This window comes from Ambystoma mexicanum, chromosome 2q, assembly GCF_040938575.1.
Source record: "Ambystoma mexicanum isolate Mex_15411 chromosome 2q, UKY_AmexF1_1, whole genome shotgun sequence".
NCBI classification, from domain to species: domain Eukaryota; kingdom Metazoa; phylum Chordata; class Amphibia; order Caudata; family Ambystomatidae; genus Ambystoma; species Ambystoma mexicanum.
This window is the reverse complement of record NC_090924.1, coordinates 193,751,337-193,775,394: the sequence shown is the minus strand read 5'-3', so window position 1 is coordinate 193,775,394 and position 24,058 is coordinate 193,751,337. Positions and strand designations below refer to the sequence as shown.

At 48.3% G+C, this 24,058-nt stretch overlaps 1 protein-coding gene across 2 annotated transcripts in view; it reads left to right on the top strand.

Moving 5' to 3' along the window:
• The window catches only part of ABCC1 (ATP binding cassette subfamily C member 1 (ABCC1 blood group)), a 2,255,476-nt gene that overhangs the window by 2,187,888 nt on the left and 43,530 nt on the right, over positions 1–24,058 (top strand). For both annotated transcript variants that reach the window (XM_069647115.1, XM_069647114.1), the window contains one exon: positions 9,124–9,318. In XM_069647115.1, the coding sequence (XP_069503216.1) occupies positions 9,124–9,318 (195 nt within the window). The remainder of the gene's footprint in view (positions 1–9,123; positions 9,319–24,058) is intronic.

The following is a 24,058-nucleotide window of genomic DNA, read 5'->3' as shown; positions in this document are numbered from 1 at the left end:
TAGGGGCTGTCTATTGTAAGATTGGTCCAGAGGCTAGGGACGTCCCGTCTACTGCATGAACCGGTTTGGGGTGTTTCTTTTTTATCAGAGGTAAGTTTAGCGAACTGGCTAGAGCTATATCAATGAAGCAGCCTGTTGCTCCAGAGTCGATCACTATTTGTACTGCATGGGAGACCCCTGCGGCTGGGTTTAAGGTAGCTTGTACCACCACAGGTCGGACGGGACCAAAAGCTGGATCAGAGGTATTTTGTATAGGACTCGCCCCAACCCCTGATCTCAAGGGCGAGTCTTCGGAAAACCCAGAGCTTTGTTCCTTGGCCGGCGGGGACACTCCTTTACAAAGTGTCCGTTGAGACCGCAGTAGAAGCAAGCGTTGTCCGCCCTTCTGCGCTCTCGTTCGGCATGAGTAATAGGACTGCGTACCCCGCTGATCTGCATGGGTTCAGGTAGGGTGCCAGATGAGGATGAAGGCGTGGTCTGGGATAACCCTGCTACCCCCTTACGTTCTGCCCATCTGGCGTCAATTTGCAAGGTCAAATCGACTAGATCGATATATAGTGAGGGAAGAGAAGGCACCACAGATAAAGCGTCCTTCATGGACCCACACAATCCCCTATAATAGACCACTGCTTTCTTGTTCTCTGGCCATGAAGTCTCAGTAGTGAGTTGGTTGAACTTGGTGATATATTCAATGAGAGTGGATCGGCCTTGAGTAAGATCTAAGAGTTCCATGTCTCTGGATTGGGCTTTATATCTAGTGTCAAAAACCTTGGCCATTTCTTGGGTCAATAACTCAAAATCATACAGAGCAGGGTGGTTGCTCTCCAACAATGGATTAGCCCATGTGGCTGCCACACCCGACAAATGGGATAAAAGAAAAGCCGCCTTAGAGACAGGATCAGAGAAGGCCTGGGGTCAGCATAAGAAATGCAGTTTGCACTGATTTATGAAGGTGCGATATTTCAAGAGATCCCCCTGATACCTCTCAGGGGCTGCTAGAGGAAATGGGGTCTGAACCACCACAGACGGGGTTGGCGGAATGGGTGGTGTGACGGGAATCGGATTTTGGGATGGGGCAGCATCGCTGAACTCGGCGTCAACAGGTAATGGATGTCATGTGCTTTGCATGGCGTCAAGACGGTGGTTCAGTGCAGTGGTGGCAGATGCCAGGTCAGTGCGGAGGGCAGTGGTAGCAGCTGCCATATCTGTCCTAAGCGATGTCACTGCTTGCATTAAAGCGGTCACAGGGTCCCCGGCAGAAACATCCATAACTGGACGACCATAAGGCTTCACAGTCTGTTCTAACTTGATGGGTCCGACTTGATGGTCGTGCAGTTATGTAATGCCTCCGTCCCCAAGTACCGCTCAAGCAGAAAGTAAATTACTGCCCAAGCAATCTTTGAGGCCAAAGGTGGGACTGTTGTCGTCAGCCTGGTATCGGGAACGCCAGAAGGACCCCTGAGTACTGTAAGGCAAAGAGTTATAATCAAGGAAAACACTCAAAAAGGCAATTGGCAATGGACAGAAGGAGTAAACAAGATGCAGTGACAACAGCTTACCTAACAGGGGTGGAGTGTAGGTAAGGAACCTATGCAGGGTAACCCACAGCAGGCTGGAATGATGTAGTTAACACTCCTGAAAGCACCTGGTGGAGCAAGACTGGATCCGTGGCAAAGCGTGAAGCAATCCGAGGGTTGCAAAACAGAAGGGGCAATCCAAAAGCAAGTCCAGAGTACAAATGTCAGATGTCCGGGAAATCCGAGAGCACGCCAGAGTCCAAGGGTAATCCAAGAGCAGTTCCAAAAAGCGTTCCGAGGTCGAAGCAAGGTCGAAGCAAGGAGAGAAAACAAGAAGCAAAGGTAACGCCTGGCAGTCCTCCGTAGAAGTAGCTGTGAAGCAAAGAGTCTTGTTTGCCGGCTTCTTTTGAAGAGGCGAGCGGTATCACGTGACGCATCACGTGACTGCTCGCGCACGTCGCGTGGAGCGCAACGTGGCCAGCGATTGGGGCTGTCGGTACGTCCTGGTATCCTGGCGTTGCCGGCTGTGCTGGAGGCGCCATGGCAACCGCCAACGCGGAAAAGGGCGAAAAGAGGCAGGTCCGCCCAACATGGTATTCCGCCTGCCGTGTTTCCCCCGCTGGTGTAAATGGGAAATACGACGGCGAGAAGCGCCTGATGAAGGAGACAGGTGTGAGGGGGGAAGTGAGAGATGGGTTTTCTCAATCATAGCGAATAGTCATTACGGTCAGATCTATGACAAAACATATTGTGTCTGGTAGATTGTCTTTTGCCTCTTATAATGCTATTCTCTGGTGAACAAATGTGTACCAATCTTTGGGTACATTCCGCTAGAGGTCTTGCGACTGCAGTGCCCTTGCCTTAGAGGTTTTGCTGTTAGCAACATCTGTCAGGCTGCCTAGAGGGCTGCACTGCACACTTGTTGAAAAACGAGTACACATAAGCAGGCATGCTTCTTTTTCCCATTTAGCACCCAATTCATCTCACTCAAGATCCAATGGCATTTTAGAAATGACAATCATGTGTTATGAGGAGTTGGAGGAAGAGCTGAGGAGGCATCTGTGGTTGGAATACCATGTTGAACAGAAGAACACATTACTTGCCATCAGTAATGTTTTTTTCTACTAGTTATGTCAATTTTCCCAAACATTCCCCATTCGGAAATACGTTTTCCATGCAGTGTGAATTAGGAACTCATTTATGAATAAGTGGAGGTGGAGTGTGTTACTGTGTGGACCTGCTGCTGGCTACCAGTCTTTTCTCTGTGTTTACTTTGAAGGAGGTTCCCACGGCTCAAAACCTCCTGCCTCAAGCGGAGCGAGTGCGGGAGCGATGTGTTATTGTGTTCCGGGGCTGCCCGGCTTTGGCAAGGCCTGTGACCCCTTCCCGCTTCCCCATGGCTGCAGCTACGACAAAGGAGTCTTTGCTAACATCGGCTTCAGGAGCCCAGTCCCGCAATTGCAGCCAAGTGAAGCTGCATTATGGAGTTAAGGGCCTGGGAGGGGGAGGAGCTGTCGTGAAATTGGATGCGGGCATATCGCTGGTGCCCCCGCGTAAAACCAAGCCTCTTAGTGCCCCAGGCTCTTCCGGCTCGCCTCTCCTTTTTTTGCCTTCGCCCCCACGGACTGTGCCTCCACCCCATCAAGCGACCGGGACTGAGGAGCCCGGGGGTGTTTTCTGCTGCAGAGTCTCGAGGGCAGAGAAGGCATTGAGCCTGCAGTGCCTGCGCCGCCCCGAATCTAACGGCAGCATTAACGCCAAGGACGAAAAGCGAGCAGAACTTACCACACAGGGCCCGGGCCCGCTCCAAGTGGGAGCCTCGCTCACCCAAAGTCCTGAAAGTTCTTCCCTGGAGTGTGACATAAACCCTGGGGAAACCGAGCCCTCCTCCCACTTGTAGGGATCTGAAAGGATACATCAGGAGGGACTGGATGTCAGCTGTGCCATCTATGGTTGGCCTGAAATCGGAGATGAAGTCGGCATCCAGCCTTCTTTTCAGCCCGTAACTGTTTCTTTCACAATGTCTAGGCTCCACCCCCCCTTCGCTTAAAGAAACAGAGGATCACAAAGGAAAAAGAAGTGGCCCTTCCTCTCAGAAGGTCAGAAGCAAATCCCTATCAGACAACAAAACAATAAGATGGCACTTCAAGACTAAAACCACGGTCACCTCCCAGTCAGCTCAGAACTCTCAAACTTAAGTAAATGCTAACTGGGAAAGCGGCGCAGATTTGGACCAGACGAACGATGCCACTTCCAACTCAACACCATTGAATGAACCACTGGATGAGATGCAAAAACTGACTAAGGATTTCTATCCATCTAGGATCGAGAAGTGGGATCCCAAAATAACCCCAGAAGATTCAAATGCCCTGAATTCTCCTTGTCGGCTGGAAACCTCCAATGAACTTTGGGCAATCACTGAAACAGTTGCAACGGCTGCAATAGCAGAACCTACAAATGTTATAAAGTGGCCTGTTACCATGAAACAAAGAGGGGGTTTGTCCCCAAAGGCCCCACTCCAGGGCTTGGCTTCCTGCCTAGAAGACCTAGGAACGGCGCCGGCCGGCAATCAAGGTACAGGTGACGACCCCAGGGAGCAGCAAATAACATATGCTACTAACCCACAAATAAAAATGACCCAACTGCCTGCGATCATCCCTAACCGGGGCGAGAAAAGGTGCATATGGGTCCTAGAAGAGGATTACCCTTTGAGTTTAAGTGCACCTGCAAAAAAAGGTAAAACTGCCCTTACAAACGGCCTACTAGAGCAACTTTCCCCTGAGATCAATGGCAAAACTAGTAAGATGACATCTACAAGCAGAAACCAAAGGATTACGCATAAGGACCAGCTCACGGACTCAAAGGAGGACTCAAAAGAGACAGACTCAGGAGAGGAGTCGCCTGGTGAGTCCATTTCCACTAATCCACGTCTACCACAGCGAGGAGGGCGTAAAAATAAAACCAACTACAAGCCACAGGCTCGCCAGAGCCTCCACTTGAACAACACTCAATTGAACTGGGAAGACCAATGAGCACAACTACAAGCATCAATTGGATCGATAGTCATATTAGCTCTCTCACCATTTATGAAGCTATATGAGAACGTAAGTGAGAACTATGAGAACCAATCACATTACTAGCACTAATGCAAAAAGCTGGTCTTTAAAGAAAACACGTTGAAGCTTCCAGAGAAAAAATACTGAAAGAAAGGGAGTCAGAAGGGGTCATCTTTAACACTCTTATTGACTTAATAGTAGACGACTGTGAAGATAAAAAGTCCTTCCTGGCGTGCTTCAGGGAAACTATTTCCCTACTAAAACCCAAGACGATGTGGGGTCTGTCAACTCCACGTATCATCTATCGAAGCCCGACGCAACAAACCCTATTCCCACCACCATGACGGTCTCTAAAGTAACGACACTAGCTATTACATATGGATTAAATGGAGAAGAGGACCATAGGCCCTCCACTAGTTGTACACAGAAAGAGAAGTTGGGGCTTCAACTTGCGATCTGTGTGGAATCCTCTACACCCCACCGCCCCCCACACTTGGCAGAGGGCAGGGTCCCTTGGAATAGACCGCAGCAAATGGAAACTCCATCTGGGGCGGTCCCCTCAGAACCTCGCTTGTATCTGGATAACTTCTCAATCTTCGTGAAAGATATGCAGAAGCCCAGGAAAGTGCTTAAAAACACAAAGGACCAAATTCTGCAGTTAAAAAAAAAGAAAAATAGAACTTCAACAAGAGAGTCAAGAGGCGGAGGTTTCTGAAATTTCATCAGAGATTTAAGAACAATTACAGTAGTACCTCCCGCCCAGCACCTATATGTGCCACCAGAAAAGCCTTTGGAAAGAATGGCCTCCACTCCTCATTTAAAACCATAAAAGAGAAGGAAATTGATCTAGATACAAAGTTGGAAGGTGGGGCCCAGGATTCCCTGGTGAAGAAGATGACCTGATGCTACTCTCAACCTACGAATACTCGGATGACAAGGATGAGGTTCTGAACTGTGAGCCCTCGATGCCTCAGAAAAGAACTGTCAAGTTTCTAACCCCAGTGGATGATGTCTTCAACCAGGAACCGTTTGAAACCTTCGCAGAAAGGAGAACAAAAATATCTGAGAGGGGTCTCATGAATACTCAATCAAACCAAGGGACAACAACATTCGACAAATGACAAAAGTAAAGACCAACAGTCGCTTTTGGCAAGAAGGTCCCCATACAAGAAACAGAAACCTAAACAATCTCTTAGGTCTGGAAGATCAGGACTACCTCCCGACATCAATAGGAAACCAAGTCCTTCCATAAACGTCATGAACCTCTTCTATACCATCCCCCAGCTAAGGGTCATTTCATCTGATGACATAAAGATTGTGGCCTTTCCAAGTGAGAGAGAACCAGATAGAGTAGTGCTGCACATGATATCACTAGCTCTAATATCGCTTCTTCTTAATGCATTGGATGCCCTGAGGTCTCTGGGCTTCAACGCAAAGGAGACAGATGAATGGGATAACGACAAAGCATTCAACTCCTCAAACTTCGACAAACCTTCCATAAAGACATGCAAAGAGAATACAAAGGACATCGATGGAAGAAACCAGCCCAAAATAACTGATTCCCAAAAGCCCAGTAACAACAAGGGGAACCTATTTAAAGAAACCATCTCCCCTGAAGAAGATGGTTCAACAAAACCTAATAGAGATGTCTCGTTCGGGCCGAACATTCTGAAAATTACCATCAATGGTCTAAAAACAGGAAGCAAACAGGAGCCCATGGAGAAAAAGGACATTACCCCAACCTTAATTACTAAGTCCTTGACTGAAGAATCCTTGAGTTGGCTGGCAAGAGCTTCATCAGCCCTCAAGGAATCCTAGAACGACAGCAATCTCTTCAACTTGTATTGGAACCCCTTGCCAAAGACGCGGATTTATTTGCTCAAGAAACAACGAACTGGATTGAAAAGTTCAGAACAGACCTCATTGCCCCCTGGATCATTTTATGTGGGGATTTAAACATCAATTGCCTCTCACTAGCTTTGAATAGTAACACCGAACCTGGAAAGAACATAAACAAGGCTAAAAATTCAAGGGTCTATCAATGGTGTGATGAAATGGAAATAAGAAATCTCCATATTATAAATGGGAATGTGAAAGGTGATCTTGAGGGTGCCACTACATGGCACTCCTCCCTTGCCAGTGTCACATTGGACTACTTTTTTACGGATGCAAGGACATACGCCAGGGTCTCATGCCTAAAGATCCTAAATTCAGATGAGAGCGGCCATAATCTACTGATCCTAACTTGCTCAAGACTGAAATTGACAACTGGCATAAAGCAAAAAATATCTGTTTGGCCCCATAGGGTATCCCTGGATTCTAACAGAGGAAGGCTAAGAATTAACCAAAAATCAATACCGGTGTTGACCTGTCCTGACGGAATGGGAACCAGACCAGAGGGAGAGTTTGAACTACGAATCCTGTTTGAAAATATTCAGAGAAGTCCAGCGTCCGAATGCAAAACCATTCTTCAAGCATAAACATGTACCTGGTAGTACTATGGCATTGAAAAAGACGCAATTACATCAAGATCTAAAAAAAGGCTAACCCATCTTTCAGCATTAACCAGATGTCAGGAAAGAAAAATAAGTGAAACAACGATTCGGCAATTGGGCGGCTAACCACAGAGCAAGATTCAGAACATAGGCTAGAGTCTGTATGGTCCAACAACAGTACAAATCTATGGGCTTTGCTTAATGGTAGGGAAGAGGCCGACTGCTCCCTCCAACTAAACCCCATACACGAGGCAACATGGCTCGCTCATTTGAGGTCCTATTCACTCAGCAAGCAGAAAGAGTCCCCCATGTCCTGCAAAAGTCCTTAGGGTCCTGGGAAATAAAGATTGATAGAGTTGAAGTCAAGAATATCATCACTTGTGCCAGCATGTCTAGGAAATCGCTCTGTTTTTGGTAAATTGAACTCCTGGAATTGGCCGCCGCAGTATGCCTCTGACAGGACGTTTAACGAATGGAACTCCAGATGCCTTGAAACCTTGACCCAACTGGGACATTCAATAAAAACCTTCTGTTAAAATCCTCTATTGGTCAAAAAAATACTGTGGGCGGTTGATTGGTCGGAAACAGAATCAAAAAGGTCGGCTTCTTCTCATCACACCTTATCGAAAACTCCGACCAACAGTCTTAATGTTCTGCCAGCCTACCTAAAAAGATTTGCTAATTGTACCTCAAAAAACCTGCTCTTGAGATTCCACCTCAACCTCCGCCACACAAGATCTGTGCTTTGTCGATATAGAGGAAGAGCCAACGTCAAGACGTGCAGATTTTGTAACGAGTGCGATGAAACACTACAACACTTTATCCTTTACCGCCCTGAATTAAGACAAGAGAGAACGCGTCTACTTTATGAAAGAATGAAGAACATGGCCAGCACTGATGCATGCTTATGGTGGGAGCTCCTGTACGGAGGAAATAACCCTTCAATGAGATATTCAAGAAAAGACCTAAAGACAGCCCATCGGAATAAAGGCCCTTATTAAAAGATTCCTCTATTGAGCCAATAGACTAACATGTCTTGGATGAAATGAGTAATCTCGGCTTTGGGAATCTTAAAGGAGAGGCTGTCTAACAGCATATTCTTGATGTTTTGATGTTGGATCTTGAAACAAAGGTTTTTGTAATAAAACTATGTTTATAATAAAAAAATATAAATTTTTTTTAACCAGGTGGCACTGCTGCCCAATGCTCATTCCCTAACATCATTGACTCCCGTCTGTGTTGTTGGCTGTCTCATTAACACACATGCTGCACAATGATTTCAGAGGTGCCCATATTGAGCCTCTTGCACCTCATTACTTATTACATTACAGTTCTGCCAATGTTTCCATGCGTTCTCAGGATCAGTAACTGCAGTACTGTGACATGTTACGAACAATCAAGTGGCGGGGATGGTGTGGGTGGGTTGGTGAGGAATTTGTGATAGTAACAACTAGTCTATCAGAAAAAACATTACCAGAGTTCTAATAGATGCCTTCCTCTAGCAGACTCCCAAGCAATTCAGAAATGGAGGTGGGAGGGATAGTGAGAAACATCACTTCTAGCAAACATCTCTGTTGGGGCAGAGTAACAAAACTGTGTGTCCTCTCCAACCAAAGATTCCAAACAGTATTGCTACATCACTTCCAACACCAAATCTGCCTATGATGCTGTGATGCCGCTGGTTAGAAGTAGCTCCAACAAACCCCTCCCCAACCCCCCCCCCTCCGCACTCCCCATCCACCACTCTCCATTGGCAGAGTCAAGTTTCAGGATCTAGTTTGTGCATGGAACAATTTCAAAAGGTGAATCTGTGAGAATACTTGAATCGCCAGAAAAACATTACCAAAGGTAAGTATTTCCTTTGTCTGCTAGCGCTATTTATTGCTTTTATGCCTGCATTCTTCGTTTGAACAAATCTTTCATGTCATTTAACAGATCAATAGGAAGGGTAGTTGTCATGGTAGTGGGGAAAGCACATTTTTTCATATGAATGGTCGATGTTGCAAGTACTGGTGTCTAATTTGTGACAGTAATACTTTTTAATTTTTATGAAAGCATTGGACAGCGTCAGTTGGTGTGCCTGGCGCGTGCACTTCTACGTAAGACTAAAATCCTGGTTCTAGATGAAGCAACGGCAGCTGTAGATCTGGAAACCGATGATCTCATTCAGTCGACCATCAGGGTTCAGTTTGAAGATTGTACAGTCATTACGATAGCACATCGTCTCAATACCATTATGGATTATACAAGGTAATCAGATTTGCTTATTTATGTTTTCAATGCAGGTGAAACTTTTTCTGCAGAGGATTTAGCGGCTGAAATTAGGCAAGCCCTACACATCCTGCTGAAACAGCTTTTGATTTAATCAGCAATATGTGTGTTCTGGAATCATTCTTGTATTTTTAAAATACACCTAATTAAATACTTGTAAAGATCATTCAAGTTCTCCTTGTGTACACGTAATAGAATGCTATGTTTTCCTTTTAGTGGTGGAATGTGTTATTCTGTAGCAGTGTACATTTTTAACACTTATAGAGCAGTACCAAATGCTGTGTTCTGAGCTGTGATTGGTTGTCAGAAGGTCTAAACGAGAAGCTGTGCCTGGCTTCTTGTCTAGACACTGTGGATTATTCTTTAAAAGAGTCTTACCACACACAGCATGACACATTGAAAAAGTCACATTTTATTTTAGTAATAGGTGGAAATCAAAACAGTACTGTATCTTAATGTGTATTTCTGACAGACATCCTTTTGATAAATTGTTGTCACAGTACTATATTCTGGATGGCAGTTATCTGACTGGTATATTCTGATAACTCAAGACCACTGTGCTGTTTATTTAACACAGTATGTGGATGCTGTGTATAGCTTCCTGAGGAAGACATTGGGCATAGATGTTTCTAAATGCTGCATCCTCCCATGACAGCATGCCTGTGGAAAAGCATACTCCACTGGCATGACCTCAAAAGGGGAAGGTGGTGTTTTTTCTGCCTTCCTTTTTTCTCAGGGTTTGGAGAAGAAATGAGGTTGATGATGGATTGTGGGGGGTAGCGCCATTTTTTGCCCAGGTCATGTCTGCGTCCCTCATGCCTTTGTTAATCCACCCCCATTTTATGCTGGGCCACATGCACAGTATTATTGGTGAAATGGGGTGGTTGTTTGGGCTTTTAACAACATGAAGGTGTGGATGGGCACCTATCAACAGCAGGTTTCATTACACCTCAGTTATTACATTAGCAATGCCATTGTAAAGATGCATCTATTCTGTTACACACCTATTACAGGTTGAGTCTGAAAAAAAATGGATTGTTTGTATTAAATAATCACTGTGAGCCTGTGAATTGGAAAAGCACAGATTGATTTAGTTTAAGATTCTGTAGTAAGAGATGATTAGTGTGCAAATTGGGCATTAACAGAAACATGGTTTCCAAAGCATGGAATTTTACATCTTTTACCCCTTGTCACAGGATCCCTGTAAAAAGCTTTTGAAAATGTCAATTTTATCACTATGCCTTTGTATTAAGATTGTGTAAAGGGTTGTAAGTAGAAACATGGCACAAAACCCCTCTTGTACTCCTACATCTCGCCCCCTTTCCTCCATCCTTGTGGGCATCCCCCAAAATGGGGACGGTACCAAAACTTTTTCACAGTGAAAAATTGAGCTTCCCGTTTAAATTTAGTATAGCATGCTGGGGCGCGACCTTGGGCGTGGGTTTGCACCGCCGAGGCCCCGCTCTCCGGCACCTCATCCCAGTCCGTTTTTCTGCACGGATGTTGTCGTACCTGGCAGCCAGCGCAGAAACTTTTTTAGCTTCCCACGTGCTCCCTGTTTGTTTTTCAATTCTTATTTCACTTCCCTTTGGTGCCTCACCTCGCCAGCGCATGTTGGCCGCAGAGGATTCATGAGATGTGCCTCTTGTGACCGCTCGCTCCTGGCCTCGGACTCTCATGCAATCTGTCTTGAGTGTTTGGGGCCCAAATACTGCTGGGTCTCGTGTGCGGCCTGCAGCGCTCTCGGTCAAAGGGCATTGAAGAATCTGTTGTTGCGGTGGAGGGAGATCTTCCACACTTCTCCTCCATCCCACCTTAAGGACTTCATCTCTGGGACCCCTCGTCAAGACAAGGTAGTGTCATGACCCTTGCCCTTGACCCTTACTGGCAAATCAGCCTTCCAGTTAGGGCCAGGTCAAAGGCCTTAAAACTTCCTCCAAGACTCTCTTGGAGTCAGTCTCATAACCATCGTGAAGACCAACATTAGAATGTGACTATTTACATGGGACTATTTAACTTGGTGGGAGGGGGGGGTCAGCCAACATGGAGGCACACACATAGCTTAGTTACAAGGAACTGAGCTATGCGGTCTAGTCTTTTGGGTGTGGCAGGCCTGGGACTACTTTACCTGGACTCATTTCCCTGAGAATATTTAAACCACACCCAAACAGCAGAACATGCTTTGCGTTATTCTGCTGTGGGCAGCACAACGCTAACTGTGTCCAGATCTTTGATGCCAGTTTACCTGAAACCAAGGACCTGCAGAGAGAGAAAGGAACACTACAAAACTTACCTGGAACAGTATCCTGTCTTCAATCCATCGCTGACTTCAGTTCCACTCACCTGAAGGTACAAACTCCATCATCCAGCACTGTTAGGGAGAATTCTCTGTTTAGGCTGAATTTCCTAACCTAGTGAGTCCCCCAGCAGCTTTGCTGGATTTTTGGGGTTTATTTTTTTCTCCTGCCCAGAGTGAGACTCTTTTACCCCCACTCTTGGACATGATTTGAGTGTGTTCCTTTGACTCTAGATGTGTCTAATGGGCTATGGGGTCTTTTACTCCATAGGGCTTCATGTGTTTTTGTGATGTGTGTTACACAGCACCCTCAGTGCAGTAACACAGGGGTGTCATAGTGACCCCCCAGTATAGACTCCATACCCTGGGACTGACTACTGTCCCCCAGGGCATGTAAAGTCACCATTGACTTTACTAGTCTTGAATTCTGAACAGAACCAGTACAAACCATCATATTGTGGACGTACTGGCCGGGGCAATTCGATTGCCCCCGGGGTCTGTTAGTCGAGGGGGCACGTCTCCGTCCCCCCTGATAGAGTTTTGGCTGGTGGCAGTGGATACTACTTTTTATATTCAACCGCGAATATTTCTCTATGGGATTTTCCCATTGTACGAGGCTACTATTTTTATTTATTTAATTACGATAGCCTCGAACATACCGCCGGTTTATTTAATTATTATTAATTCTCCGGTTGGTATTTTTTTGCCAAAACTCGGTTCTAAAATGGCGTTTGTGTTCTCTTCTGTGACTCCAACCCAAGTCGAGCCCTTTGTTCCACTTTTTGGCGGGCTTCTCCACAGAAGCCCTCCAAAGTGGTGCCAATCTGTCTGGGGTACTTGGGAGGGGTGGAGGGGGGTTTAGACACCCTGGACTGAGTTGCCTAGGCAACTCAGGTCGCACTCCGTCCTGATTGGCCCAAGTTTAGCATGTTTGATTGACAGCTAGGCTGAGTGAATGGGGGTTTTCTGCATAAAAGCAGGGCTTTGGGGACCGGAGCTTCAGAAGTCGCAACAGGACATAATAATCCGACAAGGGAGAAGCTGAGCCGACCTACCACGATGACACCACCGGTGGAGCCCTGCTGGACCGTCTCACCACTTTTCCCAACGACAGAGGAGATCTCCCGCCGGAGAGTCTTCTTCTTTTGACTGGTGGGGATAACCAGTTTTCACCGCCTTTTCGCCTTCCCAATGCATCTCGTGGCCGCCTTGCCTGTGCCAAGCACCCCGGTAACCGGAATACCACGTTTTACCACGACCGCAAAATAAAGGGTAATACCTTTAACCGGAAAACTCTGCGGCTGGTTTCTTCCCTGGCAGTGCAACGACCTTCATCTTTCCTCCAAGTCGAGATCTTCTCTTCCCCTGGACGACGCTGAGACTTGCACCCGCTGCCAGGAACAACTGCCACCTCTGGAGGATCCTTCCCACTTAAGGTACCGTGTTCCGCCTGGCTTCCCTTGCCACCGACTGTATGGGGTAGTGCCCCTGGCTTTCAAACCTGGGTTAGCCTGGGACACCCTGGTTAAACCTTTCTGAGCCTCTCTAAACTCTTTTCGAACTCTCTGCAAGACTTTCAAAGCCTAGTGTAACTGTGTGATCTTGGGCGCATTTGTGCTCTGCTCTCTCTAAGAGTGGGCCCAGCCTATGGACTTCTGCTCACAAGTGACTTTTGCACTTCTGCCTTGCTAAAAGTGTTCCTAAATCTTAGAGTGGTGTAGCTTCACATATTCTGTCTTTTTCCCTCCCTTCTTCATGAACTTATTGGAGTGTCATCTCTAGTTAAGCGCTCACCTCTTTCTGGAAATAAGTGGTGTTAACTAAGACTTGTCTGATAAGGAATAAGGGTTGTATATATTATAATAGTAACTGTGTTTAGAGTGTTTTACAATAAGAGTGCAGGAGTGTTTCAAACAGTGTGTTTTTAAATAAATAATTATATACTTTGATACCAAAGCTCTGGTCAGTGTTTGCTTGTGCTATAACACCTGTAGTCCTAAATCTTTTGCAGTGTTCCCAAAGGGAACTGCACAGGTTTCTGCCTAACAGGCACCACATGCATCTTGGAATACCATAACCTGGAAAGAGGAGAAAGAAAGACAGCATTAGTAAGCTTTTACTCACGTTTCCTCTGGAATGAAGAATGCCACACAATTCTTACCTGGGTAGTCATCTCCTGGTCAGTATCATTGCTGGAACATTACGGCGCTCGGCGACGAACATCGCAACCTGCAAGGAGAGAAAAGACACAGGTTAGCAATATAAAAGGCAAAACGGCCCCGCGCATCGCGCATTACTCACCGGACAGCATCGCGCACACCGCGCTTTCGCCTACTGGCCCATGCTCATCTTAAAACTGCATGACAACACCAAAATACCTTTCCATACCTAAAAGGAAAGAAGCAAGACATTATTATTTGAAACTAAGAGGAACATAAGAACTGCATATAAAGAATGTGAAGCAGCGAACCTACGGAGTCGCAGCAGGCCTGGATTCTCACAGGGGGGCTTGCACCAATGAAGTAACTTGGTCGCTGCTTGCCCCTCACATATACGCGCCTCTGCCACGAGGAGCAGGACGGAGAATCAACCTTTCACAATATTTAGGTGAGGAGAAGACCCAAGGGGGAGGAAGGAGTTGAGGCCAAGGGAGGTGGGAAAACATAAAGACAATCTGGTATTGAATCCAGCTCTCCTATATTGCAGGCCCATCTTTAACCAGAGGCCTTACCAAGGGACCGGGAGAGGGTTTGAGAGTGCAAATCATCCAACCAGGGCTGGGTGGCGTCCCTGTGGATACCAGGTGAGCGTAACAGGTAGGCCCTCGGGTTCAGCATGGCTCCACAGCGCGGTGACTCCATTCCCGGCGTTACTCACACTCAGGTTCTGGCAGGCCAGAGGCATTTAAGGCTACCGACTCCCAAGCTGAGGGGCCAGGGGCTCTTCAGGGCGATCCGTAGACCGACCTGAGGCTGTCCAGGCTACCGGACGAGGGGCTCAGGGATCCTATCAAGCTGTCCACGGAAGGACTATCGGGCTCATCTTCTACCCCGGTGGGTAAGAGATCACTGATTACAACCTCCAAGAGTCGCTCCTCGGCTAGATCCAGCGTGGCTAGCGGCACAGGTGCTGAGGGCTCCCAGCCTACCGTAGTTCGCTCTGTTCTGTCGCCCAGGGTTTTTAGACTACCGGCTGTCAGACTGGGGGCTCAGTGCCTACCTGAGGGATCTCTGAAGTCGACGCCTCTGCTTTGGGTGCAAGACCCAAGCTGTGTTATCCCGTGTCCGAGACCTTTCCTGGTTCAGAGCCTTCGCACCCTCCCTTCCAGGGCGTGGTGCAAAGTTTCAAAATGGCAGTGTGGCACATGGCGGAGTCTGCCAGCAGGCGGCCATCTTGGATCCAGCTCAGGGCCAGCCAGTTTTTCACCCATCGAGTGAGCTTTGCAGGATGATTTCTGCCCCCTTCCCTCTGGACGCAGCAGTGGATCCTACGGTGCAAGTTTTTGGTCCCCTCCAGGGTACATCTACCCATCACAGACTTGGAGCAACACGCACCAGGTTCCTCTGCGCTTTGACCAGGTCTGAGGCCCAGAGCCTTGGAGGGCAGGGCCCCTAGTGACCTGGCGGCTAGTGAGGACCGCTTCTTCGAACGCTTCCTCTTCCTCATGTTTTCCCCTCAAATGAATGGGCTCCTACCATACCCAAGACCCAAGACAGTGGCACCTCAGCCCGCTACACAGGGTACTCCTCCTGTTCCGCTGGTGATTCTGGTGCTGGTCCCTTCACCAAGTGAAGGCCCTACTGGTCATACCAACCCCTCCCTCAACCTCCTCCTGTACAACCAACACGTCCCCCTCAACAACTGTTGGACTTGTCTGCGGCTCCGGACCTGAGGGGTGCCCCTCCGGCACCTATGTCCCAAAACCCGGATTGCTCTCAGCCTGTTAAAAAAGGGGGGCGGAGGGGCCGATGACGTCCAGGACTACGAGCCCTCAGCATCCGTTAAGGCCTTTCATGACCACCTTCAGGGCCTGGTGCAGTTTTTGGGGGTCCTTCTTTCTGAGGAAACCCCTCAGGAGTTGAGGGTGCTCACAGAGGTCTTGGGGATGAACACCATGGTCCAGTCTGGCATTCCCCTTCAGAGGGATGTGCTGCAGGTAGTGCGGAAGGTCTGGGAGAAGCCCAGGGCCAACGCCCAGATGAACAAGAAGTTGGACAGCAGGTTCAGGCTGGCGGATGGGGAGACAATTTATGCCTCCCACCTGCAGCCCCATTTCTCTGTGGTGGCCGTGGCCTCGCTTTATTCTAAACCATCATCTTTGTTGTCTCCCTCTATGGCAGCCACCTCCAGGTGCCTCACCAAGGAGGACAAGGTCCTTGGGAAAGCGCTGTTACTTCATCTCAGGACTGCATCTGTGACAGGCCAATGCGGATGCCATCTTGGCTGTGGCTAACCAGAAGCTGTGGCGAGAGCTTGGGGAATTTCTGCCCGACTTCCCTTCAGACAGACACACCTCCTTCAAGGAAGGTCTGAGAGATGCCTGGGCCATTGCGCAGGATCTCATGGAGTCTTAGTTCTCCCACATTTACACATCCAGCATAGGGCTGTGCCTTGGGGTCGAGATGAGGACGACGGCCTGAATGCATGGCACAAGGTTTTCATCGGACGTGCAGGAGCAGATCCTAGATCTTCCCTTCGAGGGCGTGGACCTTTTTCATTCGTCCAGCAATGATAAATTGATGAAGAAGAAAACACCCACCCTGACCGCCAAGTCCTTGGCCATCCCGACAAAGCTGGGTCAGAAATCCTTAGCTCGCTCCCAGGGCAGGACCAAGTTCCAACCTTGAACGTTATCCGGCTTCAAGTGGTTCAGGGACCGCTGTGCGCAGAATCCTGAAAGGTTGCTCAACAACGGCAAAAGGAAGCAGCAGAGGATGTTGTGTGGGTTTTTCTGCTCCCTCTCCTCTACTCCCGCCTCTGACACTAGGAAGCAGTGACATCAGGGTCGGGGAACACAGTCCGCCTGTGTGGGGCCGTTTGGCTCTGTTACAGGACTCCTGTGTAGAGAAGGAGCCGAGTAACCACTCCCCCCCCCCCCCGCATCTTGCCCATGTTGCCTAAATGTTGGGAACCAGAGTGTGAAACACGTGCAGTACCAGTGAAAATACTGATACCAAGGAGAATCCTGGAAGCAAGGTTCCCGCTGAGAAAGCCATTACTGCATACACTACAGTATGATGGCCCTTTGAATGGAATCCCAGAAGAAGCATGGAAAGAGCAAAAGAGCAGATTGGTGACATCACACTAAGTAATACTGACGCACCTAGAAGAGATGCAGAGACAAGAGATTGCAGATATTCTACAAGGCATCAAGAAAGTATCAAGAATAAGTGACATCTCGTGCTCGAGATGAAGAGGCTTGTGCTACAGAAACGATGAAGATATCAAGTTATTTTACACGTGTGGAGATGCAAAGAAACGCAAGCAGGAGAAGTATTCTTGAGGCTAGCCAAGTAGTGAATAGACTGCGGCAAGCACCAACGTGTGTGTAACATATATGTATGTATGTATATATATAATGATTCCACTACGCATTATAACAGAGCTGGACCAGGAAAGGAAGGCCTTTTTCCAGTGTGTCGCAGTTGAAAAGCAATTGAATTACAGAAGGGTGAGGCTGGACCAGCCCCAAGAAGCCACGTTCGGATCAGGCTGGAATGATCAGACAGTAGTTGCAATCGTGTGAAAGAACAAAACTCCTGTTCAGAAGACGTGCACAAAAACAAGAAGGTTCATTAAATAATAGTATTTTAAATGCACCAGAGCTCAAATTTGTGGTCTTCAGTCACGTGGGTGGATGGAAATGGACAAACATGAAGAATCACACATACGCAAGGAGACAGAGCGTGCCTCCACTCCCTCGTATTCTCTAGAGCTAAGAACATTTCCAAGGCTGAGTTCAAAGCCTTAATTGACGTGCAGACCACTGAGGTGATGATAGATGATATGCTAATTGGTGGGAAGATATGGTTATGACCAGCCCACCAGCACCTGGAAGTCTAGCCTGCATGCTGCTAACGTAGGTGGAAAAGTACTGACGGATGTTAGAGAGTCAACCATTTGTAGGGGGCCATGTTATTAAGGGTCCTATAGTTTGTGTAACCAATGGGACGTCGTGTATTTAGTGACGTTCATAGTGACCTGTTTGAGGGGTGGGCTTAGTTGCCCCACCCGATTTTAGACACTATATCTATCTTAGACTAGTATGGACTGTATAGCTAGATGTTCCCTGTAAGCCGATCACATTTGCCACTAGGTTTTTGTAGTTTGCCACATAAGTTGATGTCCGTAATGACGAGTTTTTGCTGTAACAGTAATGTGTTTTATGAACTTCGTAGAGATCATGCTGTGAGACATCCGTTCATGTCCGTTGTACTCCCTGTTTTACATAATTGTTAATAAAAGTCAGCTTTGCCAACTTCCTGAGTTAGTTTGATGTTTGAGTATCTTTTGCATCCCCATTCATCTCAAAGTATTGCTACCTCGTCTTAAAGGGCTGGGTCGGCTGTCCCGGTTCACGTGGTAGCAGAGAGATGATGTTTAGAGAACCGTCGACATAGTAAGCTTTGGGGATCCGGCAATATCAGATGTCCTCTGCCATTCGGCTGAAAGGGCGTATAGCTCCCTGTCAATAGCGGAAATTAGTTTAAAAATAAGGCCTGCAAGCGTAGGTGAGATGTGTCCCCTGTTTTCAGGCAGAATCCACTCCCGATTTCTACAGGAAGCTGAGCGGACGGAATGTTGAAGAGGCTACGATCCTGAGAGTCAGAAGTCGAAAAAGCAAATGGTGAGTAAAAACTGAGAGAGGTGGCAGAATTGTGAATGGGCAGTGAGTGGAGAGAGTAGTAAAGGGAAATAAGTAACAAAAGGAGGTTGGGGTAAAACAACTCTAGACGATGAGCGTCGAGTTAAGTAATTGACTTAAGACAAGGATTGCCAAGCAATTGAGAAACTGTGAGATGAAGAACGTCACAGTAGAGTTAGCCCACTGTCCTGCATCATAGCATGTATCAGAAGGAGTGATATCCAGAGTCCCAATAGCGGATGACGTAGGTTACGAACACGTTTAAAGACTGTTCAAAGGGAATGACTCAAACTCCGTATGAGTATTTTTAGGGGCGTCATGAAGATCGTGAATGAAGATATAGGGCCTCATTACGAGGTGGGCGGAATGGGTTTAACGGCGCTGGTGTACCCATTACGCCCTATTACGAGGTTCCCTTGCAGGACCCGTTCTGAATGTCTGGTCAGACCAGACGTCCTTTGCGTGTCCTGCAAGGGGACCAGGGAGCTAATAACGGGCCCATTATTAGCTCTGTTAGGGAGAATTCTCATTCTATGGCTAATTTACCTCACCTAGTAAGTCCCCAGCAGCTTTGCTAGATTTCTGGAGTTTATTTTTTCCACTTGGTAAGAGTGTGAGCCTTTTTTCCCCACTTTTACATGTGTTTTGCCATGTGTAATTCTACTGTTGGTGTGATTATGGGCTCTCGAGTACACCACTCTCGGAGCCCCACTTTTTATGTGTGTTACACAGCACCTTCAGTGCAGTAACACAGGGCTGTCTTTGAGACTTCCCACTGACTCCATTCTTCTGGGGCTGACTACTGTCCCCCAGAAACAGGTAAAGTTGCCGTTTACTTTATGTAGTCATTTAAACTTACAGACCCAGTGCACCCCATCTTACATGGAGTACTGGAAAGGGTTAATTCCTATCCCTTTTTGTCTGTGCCTCTCTGAGCTTTGTTTAGCTCTTTTGACATTTAGACTTGGCTGGTGGCAGTGGTATCTACCCTAACTTTTCTACCGCGATTATATTATATAAATGTGTTACTGTTCCAGGCTATTATATTCGCCTCAAACATAAACCAGCTTGACCAAATACTCTTTCTTTTGGCTCCGGCCGAGTTTATTCGTCATTTCTTTTTGTTAAAGTCCTTCTTGTGTTTTACTTTGCGCGGCAAATCAGATTTGCCTTCTTTGTTCACTGTCTTTTGGCGGGCTTCTCTCAAGAAGCCCTTCTCTTGGCGCCTGGGTGTCTAGGTGGGCTGAATGTGAGGGAGGGGTGAAGTCACCCTTTGCACAGGGTATCCTTGGAAACCCAAGTCGCAATTTGTCACAATTGGCTGAGGTGGTTGTCTGGGCCGGACAAAACCCCTGCTGGGTGATTAACAGCCAGGTTGTGTGAATGGGGGATTTTCGCATAAAAGGCAGGACTCTTGGGCTAGAAGGCAGAGTCGCCACTGGAACTGCAAGGAACCGAAGAGAAGCAGAGAAGAAGACGGCTACTGCAACTACTGAGTCCCAGTGAAGCCCTGCATCAGTTCTGAGCTATCTACCCTTGAACGGCAAGAGGAGATCCAGTGCGGAGTCTTCTTCCCTTGAGCCTGGTGGGATCAACCAACTCATCTTTCATAGGCAGAGGATCTCTTCTTGGTCGAAATCGCTGCACACGGCTGTGGTGGTCCAGATAGCCACCTGAAGAGCATTTATAGGATTAATGGCAATACAAACAAGGAGTACCGTTGGAGCCAGAGGTATTTGACTATGGGGTACACATTCTGTTAACATGGCTACCAGGTTTAGTGGGTAAGACTGAGAATACCTGATGAATTTTTATTTAGGCCAAGGATACCCATGGATGAAGAGGGGGACAAAACTTTCCCTTAGAATTACAAGCAGCTATAGTGCGAGGAGAGTTAGCTATGCTTGATGGAGTTGATAATGAAGGCAGATGATGGTGCACAATGATTGCCATTGGGGAAGTTTACAGATTGACTGACGTCATTGACGAGGATATGTTTAGAGACCATCCGTCAGATGACGAAGTAGTATTTGAAATGATTATCACTTATTGGGTGAGAGCAATCAGACGGGAGGTTCCTTAGAAAATGTTAGCACGAAAGCGCCCTGAATTGTTTAATGAAGTCATGGCGAAAGTGCCCGCTTTATTATGGAAAACAGACCCCTAGGATGTAGGCCTATTGACGGGGGCTAGAGAAGTTAAGATTAAACTGAAACCAGGAGCAATTTTATCTTGAGCACGACAGTATCCCATGTCTCGAAAGGCAGACAAAGGTATTTTCAAGGCGATATCCGCCATGATGGGACAAGGTATCTTAGAGACGTCAGATTCACTGTGTAATAAGTCAGTGTATCCTGTGGGTCGTGGCGTTTAGTGCAAGACATGCGCCCGCTTAATCAGATTGTAGAGGCAGAATTCCCTCTAGTTCCTAATCCAGCGACAATCTTATGTAGTATCCCTGTTAAAGTGTGATATTTCACAGTGATTGACTTGAAAAATGCATTTTTCTCACTCCCATTGCATAAGATTTCTCAAGATCTGACGTAATTTATGTTCAGGCAGACTAAGTTAGAAAGCATGCGATTATGGGGGGGGCGCTGTTGAGCAGCCCGAAAATGGCTGCCTAGCTGCAGAGCTCCGTGTGATGTGGAACTGAATCCGGCCTCATCAGCGGCCCACACTGCTGCCATCTCCTGAAAACATACTGGGCTGTTGCATATCCCATGCTACCTTCCCTGTTCGAGCGCCGGCCGGAATCGGGCTCTAGGAGACCTGCTACGTCTCGCTCAACTTTGCGGCCCGGCCGCGTGGGTGCTCCCCGGCGCTGCCGTGGGCCTGACAGCGGTCCTCCCCGGTGGGGGCCCCACCCTGCTTCATTAGTGGGCTTGGATGTGCCTGCCGGCCTTCGGCGCCCGACTGCCTGGTTCCTGGTTGTGGTGGGAAGCGGTATCCCCCTTCCCCTGAGGGCTGTGGCGCCTCCTACATCTGCCCATGCGGCGCGGGAGACTTGGCCTCTGTCTGCCTGACATCCAAGGCCACCCCTCCTCCTCTCCTCACTCTGCGGTCTCCAATTCTGTGGAGCGGCCGTGGCTCTCTTCCAGCCTACCGGCTGACTGATTGTGCACTGACGCTGCATCCGGGCCTCGGGTGCTGGGAGCAGGTGAGGAATTGGGGGGGTGCTGATCTCTCCTGCGTATAAAAACCAAGTGGGTGCCTTTCTGCCGCGGGTGCGCCCACCGCCTGGCCTGGACTGCGCCCATTGCTACGCTTGCCTGAGAGGCACCAACTAACTCTTCAGGCTGCTCCCATCTGCGTGGTCCCTCATCAAGTCTTTCTCACTCTTTTCAAGACCGCCTGTCTCCCGTGACACTTTGGCCACTACTAACCCACCCAGTGGCTCCCACACAGCCACTCTGCCTAGGGCTTGGCTACATACGCCATGGGTTCCCCTGACTTGCAGGGACCGACGGCGGACGCCGTGCATGTTCCAGTTCACCCGCTGGGGGGCCCTCGGCGGCGCCATCTTTCCAAGGCTGTAGTTCTGTGCTGATGGACGCCACACTCTTATTGCTGCCCTAATCATTACCCTGGCTGACTACTAGCATGACCTGTCAGTGCTTGGATACACTCAACGCTGAGGGCTGCATGACCAACTGACCCTACTGCACCCTAGGGCAACCGGCCCCATTGAAACCCCCTGGTAATTTCACCACCAATCGATTTTGATCACAATTGCTGGGCTGCCTCCCACCCCTGGCTCCTCCATAGGGCACCAACCTTGGCACTGCATGCCAGCGCCTTGCGCAGCTCGGGGCCCAAGTCTGCGGGCTCCCCCAACCACAACAGCAATGTCTAATAGATCCAGGGGGCTAATAAGGTGGGTGCCATGGAAAAATTTGCAAAAGCCACCCCTCGTGCAGAGGCAGAACCCACGGCATCTGCCCAGGACGACCCTGAACATAAGCCTTCCTCCAGTGCACTTACCCCGGATCTTACCGTAATGATGGAATCTATGGCCAAGAATTTTGCCTCTTTCCACGAAAAGCTTGACATTAACGCCAATGTGGCATCCCTCAAGTCGCGAGTTGACCAGGCGGCGACCAGAATCACGTCAGCGAAAATCGAATAGGGGCGAATGAAGACAGGCTACACTCTCTGCAGAACACGGTGGCCACTTTGACCCGAGACATGAAAACCGTAAAGGCGAAATGTGGTGATCTTGAATCCCGCTCACGCAGGAACAACCTTCGCATTGTCGGGGTCCCTGAGAACGCCCTCAAGGAGCGTATGGAGCTGGCCGTCGAGACTCTTCTTAAAGACCTACTGGGCGACCCTGACCTGTCCCCTTACTTCACGGTCGAGCAAGCTCACCGGGCCCTATCACCACGCCCCAAGCCGGGAGACTTCCCCCAGGCCTATAATTGCCAGGATCCTCAATTATAGAGATAGGGATCTTATCCTCAGCCTGTCCCGCGAGAAAGGAGACCTCCGCCTTGACTCATACACCATTCGCATATTCCCGACTTTTCTGTTGGGGTACAACAGGAGAGACGCCAGTTCCTCTGAGTCAAACTACTACGCGAACGCAATGTCCCCTATGCAATCCTTTACCTGGCCTGGCTCAAAATCACCTTCAGGGAAAAACTGTACTTTTTTACCGTCCCGGAGGAAGCCGTGAAATTCAGAGTCTCAGATACCACTCCACAACGTGAATGATGACTCTAGAGCCAATGTCTGAACCCCGCTTGCCCAGAAGTTGCATAGCCTGGTCACTATTGCTTGCCTTTTAATGTGCTGATGGTAACAACACTCCACTGTCTTTATTACGCATACACATTTGTTACTCGAAACAACCACACCTGGTAAGTGCCCCACTTGAGGCCGTCTTCAGTCCCTTCCCCGCATATCTGCTCTCATTCAACCGTACCGGACCTCGCAATTGCTCAACTGCCCTTACTCCCTTGGGCATATGCCACCTAGGATGTGGGCACTCTGCTTCCTGTCCATATAGATTGGTGTGGGACAATGTGATTATTATGCATTCTATTGTGTCATGTACCGATTGATACTCCATGTTATCCGTTTGTTACACTGTTGTTGGGTTTTGGCCCCGGTTGGGCCGCTAGCGGGCTGAACCCACGTTGGGTATCCACCGCTGACCCACAGCTCTCAGGGAATTCTGGTTCTACAGGTAGGGGGGTGGTCGGATACACTACCCACAAGAATGGGGTGGTGCGGGTGGGGGCGGGGGGTACGGGTTGGGAACTGTTATTGGAAAAGGCAGAGGCAGACTGGCAGACTACACTGCATCGGGACACACGCATAGTGGTGATTCACACTGCGCACATAATGTACGGTGATAGTGCTGGGATGTGCCCTAGACCCCTAGAATGCCTATTGCAGTAATATCCTGGAACATCCAGGGCCTGAGCAATTATACTAGGGCCCATAGTCATGGCCTATGCCAGCAGACATGGATGGAAAATATTACTCTTACAGGAGACGCACGCTACGGGCCCTCTTACAAAGTGTATGGCACCATCATGGGGCCCCAACAG